Source organism: Neolamprologus brichardi, chromosome 19 (genome assembly GCF_056152115.1).
Source record: "Neolamprologus brichardi isolate AB-2024 chromosome 19, ASM5615211v1, whole genome shotgun sequence".
NCBI lineage: Eukaryota > Metazoa > Chordata > Actinopteri > Cichliformes > Cichlidae > Neolamprologus > Neolamprologus brichardi.
The window spans coordinates 4,749,555-4,764,445 of record NC_142122.1 but is presented as its reverse complement, the minus strand read 5'-3'; the positions used below and the strand labels follow the sequence as shown (position 1 = coordinate 4,764,445).

Here is a 14,891-nt window from a genome sequence, read left to right as displayed (position 1 = left end):
CAGGGGGCGGGGGATGAATCCAAGCTTTTAAAGAACACATACACTCACTCCCTCTGTCTCTCTCTCTCCTCTTTCTGTAACAGGAAGTACAGTAGTTTACCCTTGCCAGTGGTCCCTGTGGCCCAAGTATAGAGTAACACCTAGCTCAACTGCGCTTAAGACATAAAAAGCATCCGCCTTTATCCTGCCGTACTGTTCCAGTTCTGATTTTATAGTGCCATAAACATATAGCAGGACTAACATAACACTTTTATTGCTGTAAGTAGTCTATTGGGTTTTAAGCTAACATAAGAAGTACAAGGAAAGTACCACAGCAGTGAGGATGAGTCTAAAGGAAAGAAGTCATGATGAAAGTGAAACAAGGGGTAGACAAAGGGAACATAATGATTTATATGCCTTGGTGCAGCAGAGAAAGGCTGAAAATGTGGAACAGTTGGGAAAAGAGAAGGAGGGAGAAAAGGATGGGAAAAAGAGGGTAAAATGATAAAATAAACATGGAGGTGTGAGAAGGGGAGGGAACGTGAAGTTGTTCAGAAAAGGAATGATTTAGGAAAGAGAGAAAGAGGCTGAAAAAAGAAGGCAGCAGAGATGAAAAGCAAGAAAGTAAATGACAAAGAGGGAGGATGGAAAGGAGGCAGAAGGAAAGGAACAGAAAAAACATGAAAAAGCTAATGGGAGATCAAAACAACAGATTCAAGAAGTAACATTATGCAGGAAGGGTATATAGAAGCAGCCAGCCACAGCATTAAGGAGAAGCAGATGACTCAGCGAAGCTGGAAGAATGGAGCTGAGCTGGGCAGATGGAGGTCTACGGCTTGCAGCAGATAATGCTGAAACATCTTTTGAACATCTGGGACAGCTTTAGCTGCATGACACTTTGACATCCAGTCATAACTATAATGAGATTCAGCTAAGACTTTTTTTTTACATTATTTATTTAATAATTGTTTAGTCTCACTGCGGGTTGTTTATCTTATGTAAGTTACTGATTTTGTTTTCCTCACTCTACATATTTTAAATGAAGTCAGTGGTTTTGTATACTTTACTTATATAAATGAATTTATTCACTCTTGTGTTACCCGATCCTGCTCTACTGCCTCGTTTGGTTTAGGCAATAGAGCAGTATTAGGTTTCATTCACCATCATATTTCTGGTCAAAGGAGCTTGCAAAGAAACGTGAATGTTTTGCTTCCGACTGACGTCACACAAAGATTTACGGTGTCTTTTAGAGGCTATCTTTGGATGCTCTTTGGTAATTTGCGGCTGTTTCATCTGGGCTGTTTATACGTTAATTTCTTTGGAAATTATGATGATGAGAGAAATCATCCAAATTACAGTATTAAAGTGTACCAGGTGATTGAGGCGCAGGAGCTAGAGCAGGCCATTCTTCAGTCCGCATGTTCCTTCTCGACTCCTTTGTTTTTGGCAAGCTTCCATCTCCAAATTACCCTGATCCATATGTGAGACCATGTTATTACTCATGCACATTGCAGCACTGCATGAGTACAATTAGTGCTGTATGAAATGTGCCGTGGGTAAGTGGGTAAGTCTAGCTAGTGGAATGTGTTGTAAAAATGCCAAAACTATAATAAGCAAATGAAAAGCTGCACAGTTTATTACGAGGTTTTCTGTTAGTTTGACACTGAAGGCAGAAATATTTTAATGTACTGTTACAATAAACATCTCGACTAGAGCAGTTTTTGAATTATGAACTTTTGATCACAAATAAACTCAGTTTGGTCCGCTCTGTTACGTTACCCCTAAGAGTGTTTTTAATATTCATAAAACTAATTTTAGAACTAAACTTCCTTCATTCATGAAATCTTTTATTGATGCTCACTGCAAGCAGTAATTCACATTATGATTTCTCAAGACCCCTAAAATGGCATCTTTGAACAGATTGAAATTTTTACAGCCGAGTGAGAACGAACACTGTAAGCTACGCTCATTTTTCACTAATTTAGTGTGTAAGGATGATTATCTGGAAAGCAATTTGAAGGGTTGGGATAATTATAGTTTTTAGATAATGCTGATACACTCTGACATTTAAATGAGGTGGCAGTGTGTTTTCTTGGGAACTGTGATATTATGACTGTAATTAAAGTAATTTCTTAACATTTCTTTTGTAGAAATGTTTTCCAAAGCTTATGTTTTATTCCTTTGCTGCCGACAATCTGAATCCATACGGGGTTAAATGGGAAAGAAATGCACAAGTTGTTAAGGAGTGCCCACCTGTTCTTGTCCCACCTATGACTACAAGCTGCGTAGGTGCTTGTTAACCATTAGTTCTGGTGTCAGGGGCACTATGCACGGTAACACAGAGATATAAAGCTCACTACTGCAATGTTTTCTGTCTGCCCGAGAGACTTGGACCTATTAGCATGGCATGGTGCCATCTGCTGTGTAAGCTACATTAGCTTTGAGGTTAGCAGTAATGGAGCAGATGTGGAGCTACCATTAATCTTCTTCACTTTGTGTATATAAACCTGTTATACGTAACTGGTTTGATTGTATTTGTGTTGTCAGATTGTTTGCTCAATTGTTTAGAAAATTAAGTTGAAGAAAGTTTATTTTCAGTAGCCTGTGAAAGTAATGACTAATGCGAGTGATTGCTGTGCAATGCAAACCATTTTTACTACACAAAACCAAAAAAAGTATGTAATAAAATTAGGCTAAGGCATGTTTAAAAAGTGCTATGCAAAGAAATGTTTTTTTTAAAACCTATAACTGCTTTTGCAGGATATTTTTCTGAGCTTATCTGACAAAGTTTTCAATGTTTCGGGCTATTTAATGTAGACTAGCTTCCATTGCAGTCTACAGTCTTGGAAAGCTCTAGCCAGAAGCACTGCATACAATTTTCTGAAATAATTGGACAACCTACTTTTAGATATCTGTGACCCACATTTTGGTCCTTTCTCTGTTTGAGTAACACAGCTGTGCAGTTTTACTGTGTTTTTCTGTTCAAATGCAGTTTAAGGAAAGAAGATAGTGGTTAAATACAGCAGGTCAAATAATGAACAATTAAAATAGAATTCAGCTGTAGTGCGTCATATCACATGAACTTCATCAGTATTGTTAATAAGATGAAAAGTTCTATTAATTTTCACTCTTGGTGGTTGGAGTGTCATGGTTGGTCATTTATGTGCAAACACTGTTTTGTTTTCTCAAATGTACTTTTTTGCATGGTCACTCTCAAACTTAAAGTAACCACAAGTAAATAAAGTATGTAAGGAAGTAAATCACACAATCCAGGCTTCAGGCCCAATGTTGTCCCCTATTCTCACATCAAACTGACATCAGATCATCCATGCATGACCCCAAACAGTGTCTGTTTTGTTGTTGCCAGAGTTGTTCAGCTTGCATTCACTTGCAGACTTAAAAAAAAAAACAAACTCTGAAGTTGGAAAAAAAAAAAAAAGCCAGGATTTTGCAGATCAGAAACAGGGAGGTCTTAAAGGGACATTTCCACTGTGGCTCGCTCATATAGTGCTATGGCTTTCACTTCCTTTTTGTTTCAATGGCCAGCAATGCCACATACCAAACTGTACGTACACAAAACAAATAAGTACTGTATACTTTTCAAAATGTCAAACTAGCCCTTTAAAAAACAATCTTCAACTTTTTGAAAAACATATAAACATTAAGCTAAAGTGCAAAACTAGAAAACTCTCTTCTCTGAAATGGAAAAGAAAATGATCCCTGCAGATATACAAAACGACTAATGAGCTAGACAAAGCAGTGAAAATAATTGTGTGTTGTTCACCCACTGTGTCACATATGATCTAACTGGACCGTGCTGCTGGGGGCAAAGACTACGGCTGGGTTATTAGAAGTCCTCGGCCCATATTGCAAAACTCCAGCTTGACCTGAAGGTCCTGGTTTTGTGTGTTGCACCACTGCCATGCATGCCTCCAAACCTCCTGAAAGACTGCATATCTGTGGCCTTTAGGCTTTCTCCAATGTTTAATCAAGTGAAAATGTCTGAAACAGAACAATCTGGTATCAGAGTTCACTGTTCCATTCATGGATGGAAGCATTTGTCATGAGTCAGAAAGCAGGAAGCAACAAATTGAGATGCTTGCTTTGACCTGGACCAGGGCGAGAGAAGTGAAACTCGATTAACATGCACTCTAATACAACGCAGAAGCCACAACCGTGCACATGCAGGCTTCTGTTTACAATCATATAGTCGTTTCAGTGATGAAGTCCAGGAGTCCAGGTATGGTGACAAACAGCAGGAATAGTAGACTTGCAGTGGAAAAGAATATGGAACTCACACACATGATTACATACATGTACAGACACATATAAGTACATAAATGGATACTCATAGAGAAACATCCAAGCTGACATTTTCTCTTGTGTAATGAAAGTGTAATGAAACCCTGAAACACACACACACTCACACAGAGGCGCCCTGGGCTGAGGGCTTGGCAGAGCAGAGTAGATAGATTAGTGTAATAGTCTCGGCCAAGGCAATCATCTGCCCACTGTAGGGCTTCAAAGACTGGCAGCAAGATTCAGCTCAGACACAAAGAAATTAACCACAATGAATGAGTCACTTTGGATGAGTTCACACTGCTAACAGCTCAAGAAGGAATGTAAGGGAAAAACACATAAAAATGTGAAAAAATGCACTTTTGTGTGCTGAGTAAAGCTCAAACAGATTTTCAACATCTTGATTGTTGATTGAATACATAAACTCTAAATGGTGATAGCTTTGCTTGCACACTGAAAATGAAAAAGTTTTTCCTTATTTCATTGGCCAGAAAGTGCTGATATTTTAATGAAGAAACATTCTGATTTAGTACCTGTAAAAAGGAGGATTCATGCAGCTAATGGTTTCTTGGAAAGATTCATGTATGGCAAAGAAGCAAACAAGCCCTCGAGCCCAGTGCATTATTCCTCCCTATTCTTTTCCCGGTTTGGTTTTGACGCTAGAAAATGCTTTTTTACTATTTAAAATCATATTTTTTCTGCCTCCATTGTAAAAGCAGAAAATGTACATTTCCATCTTTGGAGCAACAAAACACCAGACTGTTTAGGAAGAACAGCATTTCCCCTGCAGTGTTTTATTTTCCTATTTTAACTTAAATTTCTAACAGACAAAGGTGGACAAAAACTGTTTATGATTATGATAAATATGCTTAAACTATATTTAAACAGCCTAGATTTTGTGATCCAAGAACTGGACTGAAAATGACTGGGGCAAAAGCAATGTCCAAAGCAAAACTTTGAAAGACCTCAGCAGGCCTGAAGAAAAAAAAACATTATAATAAATAAATAATAATAAAAATAATAATACTACAAGGAAGTCTGACTATTTGAAAGCAAATAAACGGGGGCTAGAGACTTTTGACAGATTCTATAGTATAAAACTAGAAACACAATTTCCTACATTGCCGTTGAAAGTTGATGACTTTTTAAACCCGCATAACCTCGAAAAGCAATATACACTACCAGTCAAAGGTTTGGACACACCTTCACATTTAATGGCTTTTCTTTATTTTTATGACATTTATTTTCATAACTCAAAACATGTTTTATATTTTAGATTCCTCAAAATACTCACCCTTTGCTTTGATTACTGCTTCGCACACTCTTGGCATTCTCTCGATGAGCTTCATGAGGTCGTCACCTGAAATGGTTTTCCAACAGTCTTGAAGGAGTTCCCAGAGATGCCGAGCACTTGTTGGTCCTTTTGCCTTCACTCTGCGGTCCATTTCATCCCAAACCATCTTGACTGGGTTTAGGTCAGGTGACTGTGGAGGCCAGGATATCTGGCGCAGCAATCCAGTTTCGTCATAGCAGTTGCTGGTTTTTGCGACTTCACTTGGGAACTCATTCAAAATTTTAGCTATTTTCTGGACTGACTACCTTGAGTTCTTAAAGTAAATATGGACTGCCATTTCTCTTTACTTAACTGATTGGTTCTTGCCATAATATGAATTCTAACAGCTGTCAGCTGTGTACCAACCTGACTTCTGCACAACACAACTGATGGTCCCAACCCCCTTAAGAAATCAAGAAATTCCACAAATGAACCCTGACAAAGCACACCTGTGAAATGGAAACCATTTCAGTTGACTACATCTTGAAGCGCACTGAGAGAAGGCCAAGGATTTGGAGTGCTGTCAAAAAGCAAAGGGTGGCTACTTTAAGGAGTCTAAAATATAAGACATATTTAGAGTTATTTATCAATTTTGTCTTTGCTACATAATTACATAATAATAATAACAATAATAGATGTATTTGAGGGCGCCTTTCAAAAACCCAAGGTCACCTTACAGAAGAACAAAATTAATAAAAGAAGCAATAGTCCTAAAATACATAAAAATAAGTTTAAATTGCAAAGCAGAACTTGACAACAGATAAAATCAGCGCTAAAGCGAATAAGTTTGAACAGATGTGTTTTGAGCTGTGACTTAAATGTGGGAAGAGAGTCATATTTCTTATGGCTGGAGGAAGAGAGTGGCTGGAGGAGCAGAACGACTGAAGGCTCTGTTCCCCATAGTGGTAAGACGAACAGTAAGATGAATAGCAGATGAGGATCGGGAAACAGTGGTGATATGAAGCAGGTCACACACATAGGAAGGAGCAGATTTATGGACACACTTGTACGTGAGAAGTAAGAGTTAAAAATTTATCCTGGCTTCTACGGGCAACCAGTGAAGCTGCTGTAGAACTGGCGTAATATGAGCCCTTGACGGAGTACGAGTTATGACCCGAGCTGCGGAATTTTGAAGAAGTTGGAGTTTCTGAAGGGACCTTTTAGGGAGACCAAATAAGAGGGAATTGCAGTAATCAATGCGGGATGTAATAAGACTATGGACACGGATGGCAGCAGCATGGGGAATAAGGAAGGGATGGAGTCGGTTAATATTACCTAAGTGGAAGTATGTAATTAATGTGGGACTGGAATGAGAGAGTATTATCAAGTATGACACCCAAACTCTTAACCTGAGGGGAGGGTGGGAGAACTTTCAGTGTTAATGGAAAAACTGTGGGATTTGGATAAGATAGAGGCTGTACCAACAAGTGAAACTTCTGTTTTATTACTGTTTAGTTTAAGAACATTGGAGGAGAACCATGATCTAATCTCGATAAGACAGTTTGAGAGGGAGGGAGGTGGGAGGGATAAAGAAGAAATGTAGAGCTGGGTGTCATCATGTATCTTGCTTCATATATTTGATTTCTTCAGTATGTATCTACGATGTAGGAAGTAGTAAAAATAAAGAAAAACCATTAAATGAGAGGGTTTGTCCCAACTTTTGACTTTTTAAAAGAAGAAATGCTGGTATGAGCTGTCAAAAGATAATCAAGAAATACCTTATTATCTCTTTATGTTATAAATGCCTATAAGAACAGTTTAAGTTAAAATGCAGAGACCTACCAGGAGTTATGAAAACAAACGCTTTTTATAGAAAGATATTACTGCTTTGCTGGCTATTGAACACAGCCACACATACATTCATGCACACAAACGAAGCCCAAAGCAAGCACAGCAGTTAATAGAGAAATTAATCCCTGTCTGTGGATGCATGTGTTTCCAAATGCAGCTGCTTGTGTTTGAGCTTGTAGGTACCAGTGACTTTCATTCCTATCATTAACCTGCTATCTTCAGCATCCTTGTATGTGTCCCACCATAGAACTAATGGCATTTTCAGGATGTGTGTTTACGTGTAGTCAAGGTTCACCACTATTGTGATAAAACCATTAAGAGAAGCAAAGGGTAGAATTCTCATGGTCATCCACTGTTCAGATGATCCTATTAGTATTCATTGGGTCGCATGAATACCCTTCCTCACATGCACTCACATTCACTTAAAGCCTTGTGCTGTTATTCCATAGAGGGTATTGTCATGACCTGCCATTAAATTCATCCCCGAGCTCTTAATACTAACCATTAAACCTTAACATGTCTTCTAACCTTCGCTTAACTCGAACTCAAAACCAGATGCTTTAACCTGGCCAAAGTAGCCCTTTGCTGCTCTCAGTGCACGCTCGACCACGAGCTTGTGAACTAGCTGCCCTCTTCGGATTTAATGAGGAATTTCATTAGCATTTTAATGACGAATTCCAGGACCGCTGACAAGACTTTATTTTAGAGAAACTGAAGGACAAATATGCAAAACGTCCAGTCAAGGTGACAAGTGTCCAGTAAAGAGCACCAAATTGGACTCAAAGTGGCCGAGTGTCCGAGAGAATATCCAAAATGATTCATTGTTTATTCATCCTTATTGTCAGAACTGATGAGGAAAGACTGAACGGTTTAAGTATACTTGTGCATGGTCGCAGGTCCATGCTGTCAAAGGTTGTTGGCTCAAAACTTCTGTGCCATAATAAGTCATTTAATTATCCTTTATTTGAGGCTTCATCGTCCAATGGAGCGGAGTGTGTTTACTCTGTGTCATTTCATTTCTTTCTTCACTTCACTTTTCGTCACTCTTGATTTTTTTCTGCATTCCTGTCTTCTTTTAAAAATACACTGTACTGTTTTATTACTCTGGAGGATGGTGTCACATGTTTGTAGAAACATAGCAGTGGGTATATTCATTATTTAGATTGTGCATATTTTCTGCACAGTGTTTTCACTATGATGACATGAGGAGCCCATCGTCTTACAGTCGTACAAAAGAGAACTGACAGAAGTTCACCTGATGTTAGAAAATGGTTTAAGGTTATGAACGATGGTTCATTTGAAATAAAAAAGAGTAATGTCCTCCCACAGCAATTATTTCATGTACTTTTCATATTTTTATGAAAATCTCCCTGTTTAGTTTATTTTTAACATTGCATGGACAGAATAGAACAACTGAATATAGCGAGGCCACTCAGCCTTGTTGCATTTTGTTGCAATTGTGATACTGCACCTAAACTATCTCTTAAAGTGCTAATTATTTTTATTTCCTTCAACTTACAAATGTTGAATCTCCAAAACAGCCACAGAAAGGGAATAGACTATGCTAATTACCGCTGTATGTAACTGCTCATGATTCTTGCTATTCTGCCTCTTAGGCACTATTGCCACTGCTTTAGTTCTTTATTTGTCGGGAACCATGCATAGAAGCATTTAACTAGTATTGACTTTCTATCTGCACTCCTTAGGCAGGCAAACACTTATTATTACTTATTTGTTTCTCTATGAAGGCTTCTGTTTTCCACTAAGGTAGACTATATTAGCCATCTCAAAAAGGCTTCAAGAAGCTTGAAGCCAAGAAACTGCTGACACACATGTTGAACTGTCATTTTGCCTTCCCTGTCTTCCTGCCACAGAATGATCCCTCCATCAAGCAAGAACTTCCTAGTCAACAACCTGGCAGCAGGCACCCAGTACGACCTCTGCGTCCTGGCCATCTACGATGACGTTATCACCTCTCTGACAGCGACGCGAGTGGTCGGCTGCGTGCAGTTCACCACCGAGTCAGAGTACATGAGATGTCATTTTATGCAGTCTCAGTTCCTGGGTGGGACCATGATCATTATCATCGGAGGGATAATAGTTGCCTCGGTTCTAGTTTTTATTATCATCCTGATGATACGATATAAGGTGGGTCTATCTCTGTCGCTCTTGTCCAGTCTAGCCATAAGGCAGCAGGAATGAGGCAAGAGAGCTTTTCATTTAGCTGAATGATTGTCGTTATGGTGATTATGTAACAAGAAAAAGTCACAAAATGATCTAGTGATTTTTTATCTTTTGGTCTTTTTTGTATCTTTCTAATCAAAACTGTAAATTAGAGCTTAAATAAAAGCATTACAATGATTTGTCTACATAAACTGATATTTTGAAGCATTTTAAAGTATCCTTAACTGATGCTAAAGCTACATCTGTTGTAGTCATAGAGGTATTAGGTCTCCTGTAAATTTTTAAATATCATAGCATGTTTTGTTTTATTTACAACAGCAACTTAGTCCCGATACAGGGACCAACAGGTTGGACTCAACGTGAATTTTAAAAGGGAAGAACCAGGTGAAGACGTAAAGGACTAAACGAGGCACTCTGGATGAGAAAAATCGGATCTAATTTTCCCTTTTCCCTGTGCTTTTTCCTCAGGTGTGCAACCCTAGTGAGAGTGGCAAAGGCATTTCAATGTCAATGACCAACGTTCACTCACAGACCAATGGGCAGCAATCTCAGGGTTGCACCGTGACTCCGAGCTCCTCTAAACATGGCTCAATCGGATTAGACGACCTCTCAGGAGGCACAAAGAGGAGTGGTGCTGCAGCAGCGGGAGGTGGGAGAAAGGATACAATAGCTCAGGCCTCTGAGTCTTCCCTGCCTGACTGCTCCACAGCCACATCAGTTCTCAGCCAGGCTTGGTCGGCCAGAAGCCCAACAGCTGGAGCCAAGGAACGAGAGAAAACAGTTGAAGAGAGAGCTCAAGCCGGCATTGCATCACCCACCGCCACCGCAGGCTCCCTACACAAGCCAAAGCGAAAGCCCGCCCCAACTAAGCCTGGCTCTGCTTGCTCCAGTGGCCAGGGGGTCATCGAGAACCTCCCAACTGCCTCTTCGACACGGCCACCTTCCTCCACTTCCACCGCCTCCTCCGCCCTCCTTCATTCCTCATCCCCCGGTGCCCTGGAGAACCTCAACACCAACAGAAATAACTCCACCGCTCTCTCTCAGACCCCACCACCTCCCTTTGCGTCTTCCCCTTTCTTCGGCCCCATCGCCACACCGAGCCCGGTCCCGTCTGTGCGATTCAGAGAGACGCCCATCCTGCGCCGGGCTCCTCGCACCGCCTCCTCTTCTGCCAGATATCAGACTCTTCCTGTAGAGGAGGGAGGAAGGAGCAGAGCTAGGAGGAGGTACTCGCTCAGTGAAGGAGGCTCAAAAACTCACTCCGCCCACCAGGGAGGAGGAGGAGGAGCACCCAAAATAGGGCGCGTAATACGGAACAAAAGGAGCCAATCAATGAGCGGTATGCTACTCCCAAAAGATGGGGACGAAGAGTCGGACAAAGGGCGGTGTGACTCTGACTGGATCTTAGAAAGCACAGTTTGAACTGGAATGAGCCAGCGACCATAAAATGAACTTTGGTTTATTCATTGTTTGTCCTTTGTGTGAGTGGATGCGTGCAGTGTGACTCAAAGTTTTGTTTATAGGCGTATGCGTGAAAAGCCTGCTTGTGTCACGAAAAACTTTGCGTGTTGTTACTGTGTTTTTTCCTGTTTGAATTTTCTTTCTAAACGTGTGAGAGGATGCCTGTGTTTCTGGTAAACGTGTGTGCGCTTTTTTTTTTTAAATAATCAATGTTTTCATAACTTTTCTCCACAGTTATTTGTACTTGATTTACAGTTTACAGTTTTGTGTTTTTTCCTTGTTTCCACTTCAACAGTATCCATTTTGCAGTCGATCATTCAGCGAGTGGATAACTTGCCTTGTCTCGTAGCGTCCTCGAGTTGTCTCGTTGGTTCCACTTTATAGCACAAAAGAAAAACAAGACAATGGACTCGCCACGTCATTTCCCGATTCACTATCACCTTATCTGAAAAACACCACAAAAAGGGAATTAATACAGGAAATAAGAGGAATAAAAAAAATACAAAAACGGGAAAAGCACACCATTCTTAATGTTCACAAGCTCACAGAGATGTGCATCCATAATGTGGCAAGAGAATAGCAGTCGGTGCCTTCTTTTGCACTAACAGACCCTCACTAACAGATACTTTAACCGGATTTAGGACTCCACCATGGCTCCACGAATGAGGGGACGGATTAAGGAAGAGAGATTTCACACATAGCCTTTCTTACCTACTGCGGAGTACAGACCTTTTCTGGACATATAAAGACAAAATGTTACAGAAAGATGAAGACTTTAATGAACCTCTTATGAAATTGATATTTTTTAAAGCGAAGTATTAAAAAAAAAGCAAAGAAAAAAAGCAACGTGAGAACCTTGTGAGCTTTTCACTGACACTGGTATAATACAGCCCGTGTTGGTCACAAGCTCACGCAAAGCTTCTGTACAGAAAAAGACAACATGTACTGTTGTTATGTTGTGTAAAATAAAAAAGGGATAAAATGAAAATGGGAATGTTATGGGTGTGCTTTACAGCGAATATACAGCATGTCAAAAAAATCTACTGTGCTGGCATATTGCTCCAGTTTTTCATACCATTATTATATTTATATTATCTTTTCAATTGGAAAATTGTTTGAATGATGCGGTTTTTCATTCATCTATTGATAATTTGATGTTTACCTTAAAACCTCAGGCATAGTTACACACACACACACACACACACACACAGATGTAGTCTGGAGGTTTATTCACAGCACAGAATCTGATTTCCATACCTCCCACTTCTCACTGACTGCATTTATTAGAGGGAAGCAATTTAGGAAAAAAGTGCTCCCTGTGAGGCTTTGACAGTTTGCCAATGTGCCAATGAGTAAGGCTCACGTGACCTGTTTTTAAGTGCTTACAAAACAATCATAGCGCTCACAAGAAAAACAGACAGGGAAGCCTGTTGTGTAGCACATGGGAGCACTAATTCAGCTCCATACAGTGCTTTATGATTCTCATATAGAGCACTCTTCTAAAGTAACAGGCACTTCTTATAACAGAAGAGCTTCTATCCTCTCCACTCAAAGGAAACCTTCTGTTGTATCTCTGTCTGTGGTGAGTTTTTAAAAGGTCTTATGCGTGGACCAGAATGATATTCAACAAAATCTACATTCAAAATCTGAATGTGGTAACAAGGACACACAGAAGCACAGCACAGTCGCCAAAGAAAATGATTTTTGTTGACTTGCAGGCAAGAACCATAAAAATCTTCACTTGTGTACAGAAGACAGGAGGGTTAATATTACGTGGATTCAGAAGGTTGCAGTGAAGGCTACAGTTCAGTTCTATTCTATTCTGTTCTATTTTAGGCCTAATACAGCATAACTAAGGGAGGGTTTAAGGTCACCTAATATATCCCTAACTATAACCTTAATCAAAAGGGAATGTTTTAGACCTAATCCTATAAATAGTGAGGGTGTCTGTCTCCCAAATCCAAACTGGTTCCATAGAAGAGGACCTGGAAGCTGAAGGTTGTGCCTCCCATTCTACTTTTAAATACCCTAGGAACCATGAGTAAGCCAGCTGTCTGAGAGCAAAGCTCTGTTGGAGTTATACGGTACTATAAGGTCTTTAGGATAAGACGGCGTCCGATTATTCAAGAACTTGTAAGTGAGGAGCAGGATTTTAAATAAATTTAACAGGCAGCTGATGAAGAGAAGCCGATGTGGGAGAAATATCCTTTCTTTCTATTCACTGTCAGCAGTGTTGCTGCAGCATTCTGAATCAACTGAAGGCTTTTTATGCAGCTTTTCGAGCATATTGAGAATAATGAATTACAATAGTCCAGCCTAGGTGTAATAAAAGCATTATTACTGAATTATCATATACTGGGTATATTTTTGAACGAAAACTGGTGGACTTTGCAGGACTCTGTGTTACAATAAAACGTTTAAACCCAGATTATTTCCTCAAAAGAGACAGTAGAGTTGAAGGGCTGATGATTCCAGGTGAATGGGGTTGTGATGACATATGTCACTGATGCTAGAGAAGGCGGTGAACAGTGGCAGTCTATATTTGCAAGCATGAGGTTGATTTGGTGGTGAGTGGAATTAACAGATGCCTGTCTTGCTGGCACACAAAGGAAATCTAGGGCACAAGAAGAACTTGATTACAAAACTGGAGATCAAAACGAGAGCAAGAAAATTAGAGAGGAGCCTGGGTGTTGTTTCCCACTACAGCTGACAAACCAGACATCAAACATCGGCGTCTTTTTCATACTGACCCAAATTTAATGTGAAGAATCATCGCTGGTGATGAGAGGTTGGGCTACAGCTACAACCAGACAATTTTCAGTTGAACAGTCCACAGCTGTCGAACCATAAGGCAGTGCTTCAAATGAGACCAGTGCACAGTGGTTATTTTTCCCCCAACATTTACTGGGTTGTGTATTTTAACATCAAACATGAGGCTACGCTACTCAAAAATGAAAGTTGGCAAATTGGCATTTTGACATCCTGCTTGAAGGGCTAACTCCCATAGCACAACAAAGGACTCCCACTGGGAGGAGGCCTTGGGTAGACCCATGCAGGACACACTGGAGAGATTATGGCTGTATCCCAATTCAGGGTCTGCAGCATTAAAGGCCGCATTTTAAGGCCGATTACGTCACCGCGATGCGACGAAGGCTGTCTCAATTCGAAGGTTGCTCGAAATGCAGCCCTCAAATGCGTCCTTAATTTCCCTGAATTTTAAGGACGTGGTGGTGTAGACTTCGTGGCCCAACATATCCCAGAATGCATAGCGCGGCAGTGGGTGTGGATAATTTTGCCGAAAAAAACGGTGGATGAGGGGCGCCTGAAAAGTAAACTTTAAGTAAGTATTGAATATCATGTCACTTATTTATGTGCAAATGTTTAATAACGAAGAACATTAAAACATTACTGTTGGCCACATGTCGGCAAACTTATGTGACATTAGTGACGTTTGTACAAACTTGGTTTTAAAGCCTTTACTTTAAAATATACGCCGTTCTATAGCTGAGCTTAATCAGAGAATGATCAAAGCTCATGTAGAAACAAACAAACAAATGAACAAAAGATTTTCTCCTTCATTTCTATCAAACAAAGCTGTATGAAACGTTTCCAGCTGTTAGTATCATGGTTGCTAGGCAACCTGGGCAGCGCAACGGAGGCTAGACCTTCCCATTTCACAAGCCTCGCACTTCCGGCCTTAGCGGTCTTTAAGTACGCGGCCGTTGAGGATCGTTAAGGCTGCGTACTTTAAGGCTGCAGACCCTGAATTGGGATACAGCCTATATCTCTTGGCAGTCCTGGCGTTACCTCGACACTCAAACATTCTGTTGTGCAATTTTGTGCT

The 14,891-nt window shown here is 40.2% G+C and overlaps 1 protein-coding gene across 2 annotated transcripts in view; it reads left to right on the top strand.

Moving 5' to 3' along the window:
- lrfn5a (leucine rich repeat and fibronectin type III domain containing 5a) overlaps positions 1–12,032 on the top strand; it is a 115,901-nt gene extending 103,869 nt beyond the window's left edge. For both annotated transcript variants that reach the window (XM_006799346.3, XM_087832984.1), the window contains 2 exons: positions 9,277–9,550; positions 10,055–12,032. In XM_006799346.3, the coding sequence (XP_006799409.2) occupies positions 9,277–9,550; positions 10,055–11,008 (1,228 nt within the window). In that variant the 3' untranslated portion in view covers positions 11,009–12,032. The remainder of the gene's footprint in view (positions 1–9,276; positions 9,551–10,054) is intronic.
- Positions 12,033–14,891: the final 2,859 nt, after the last annotated feature.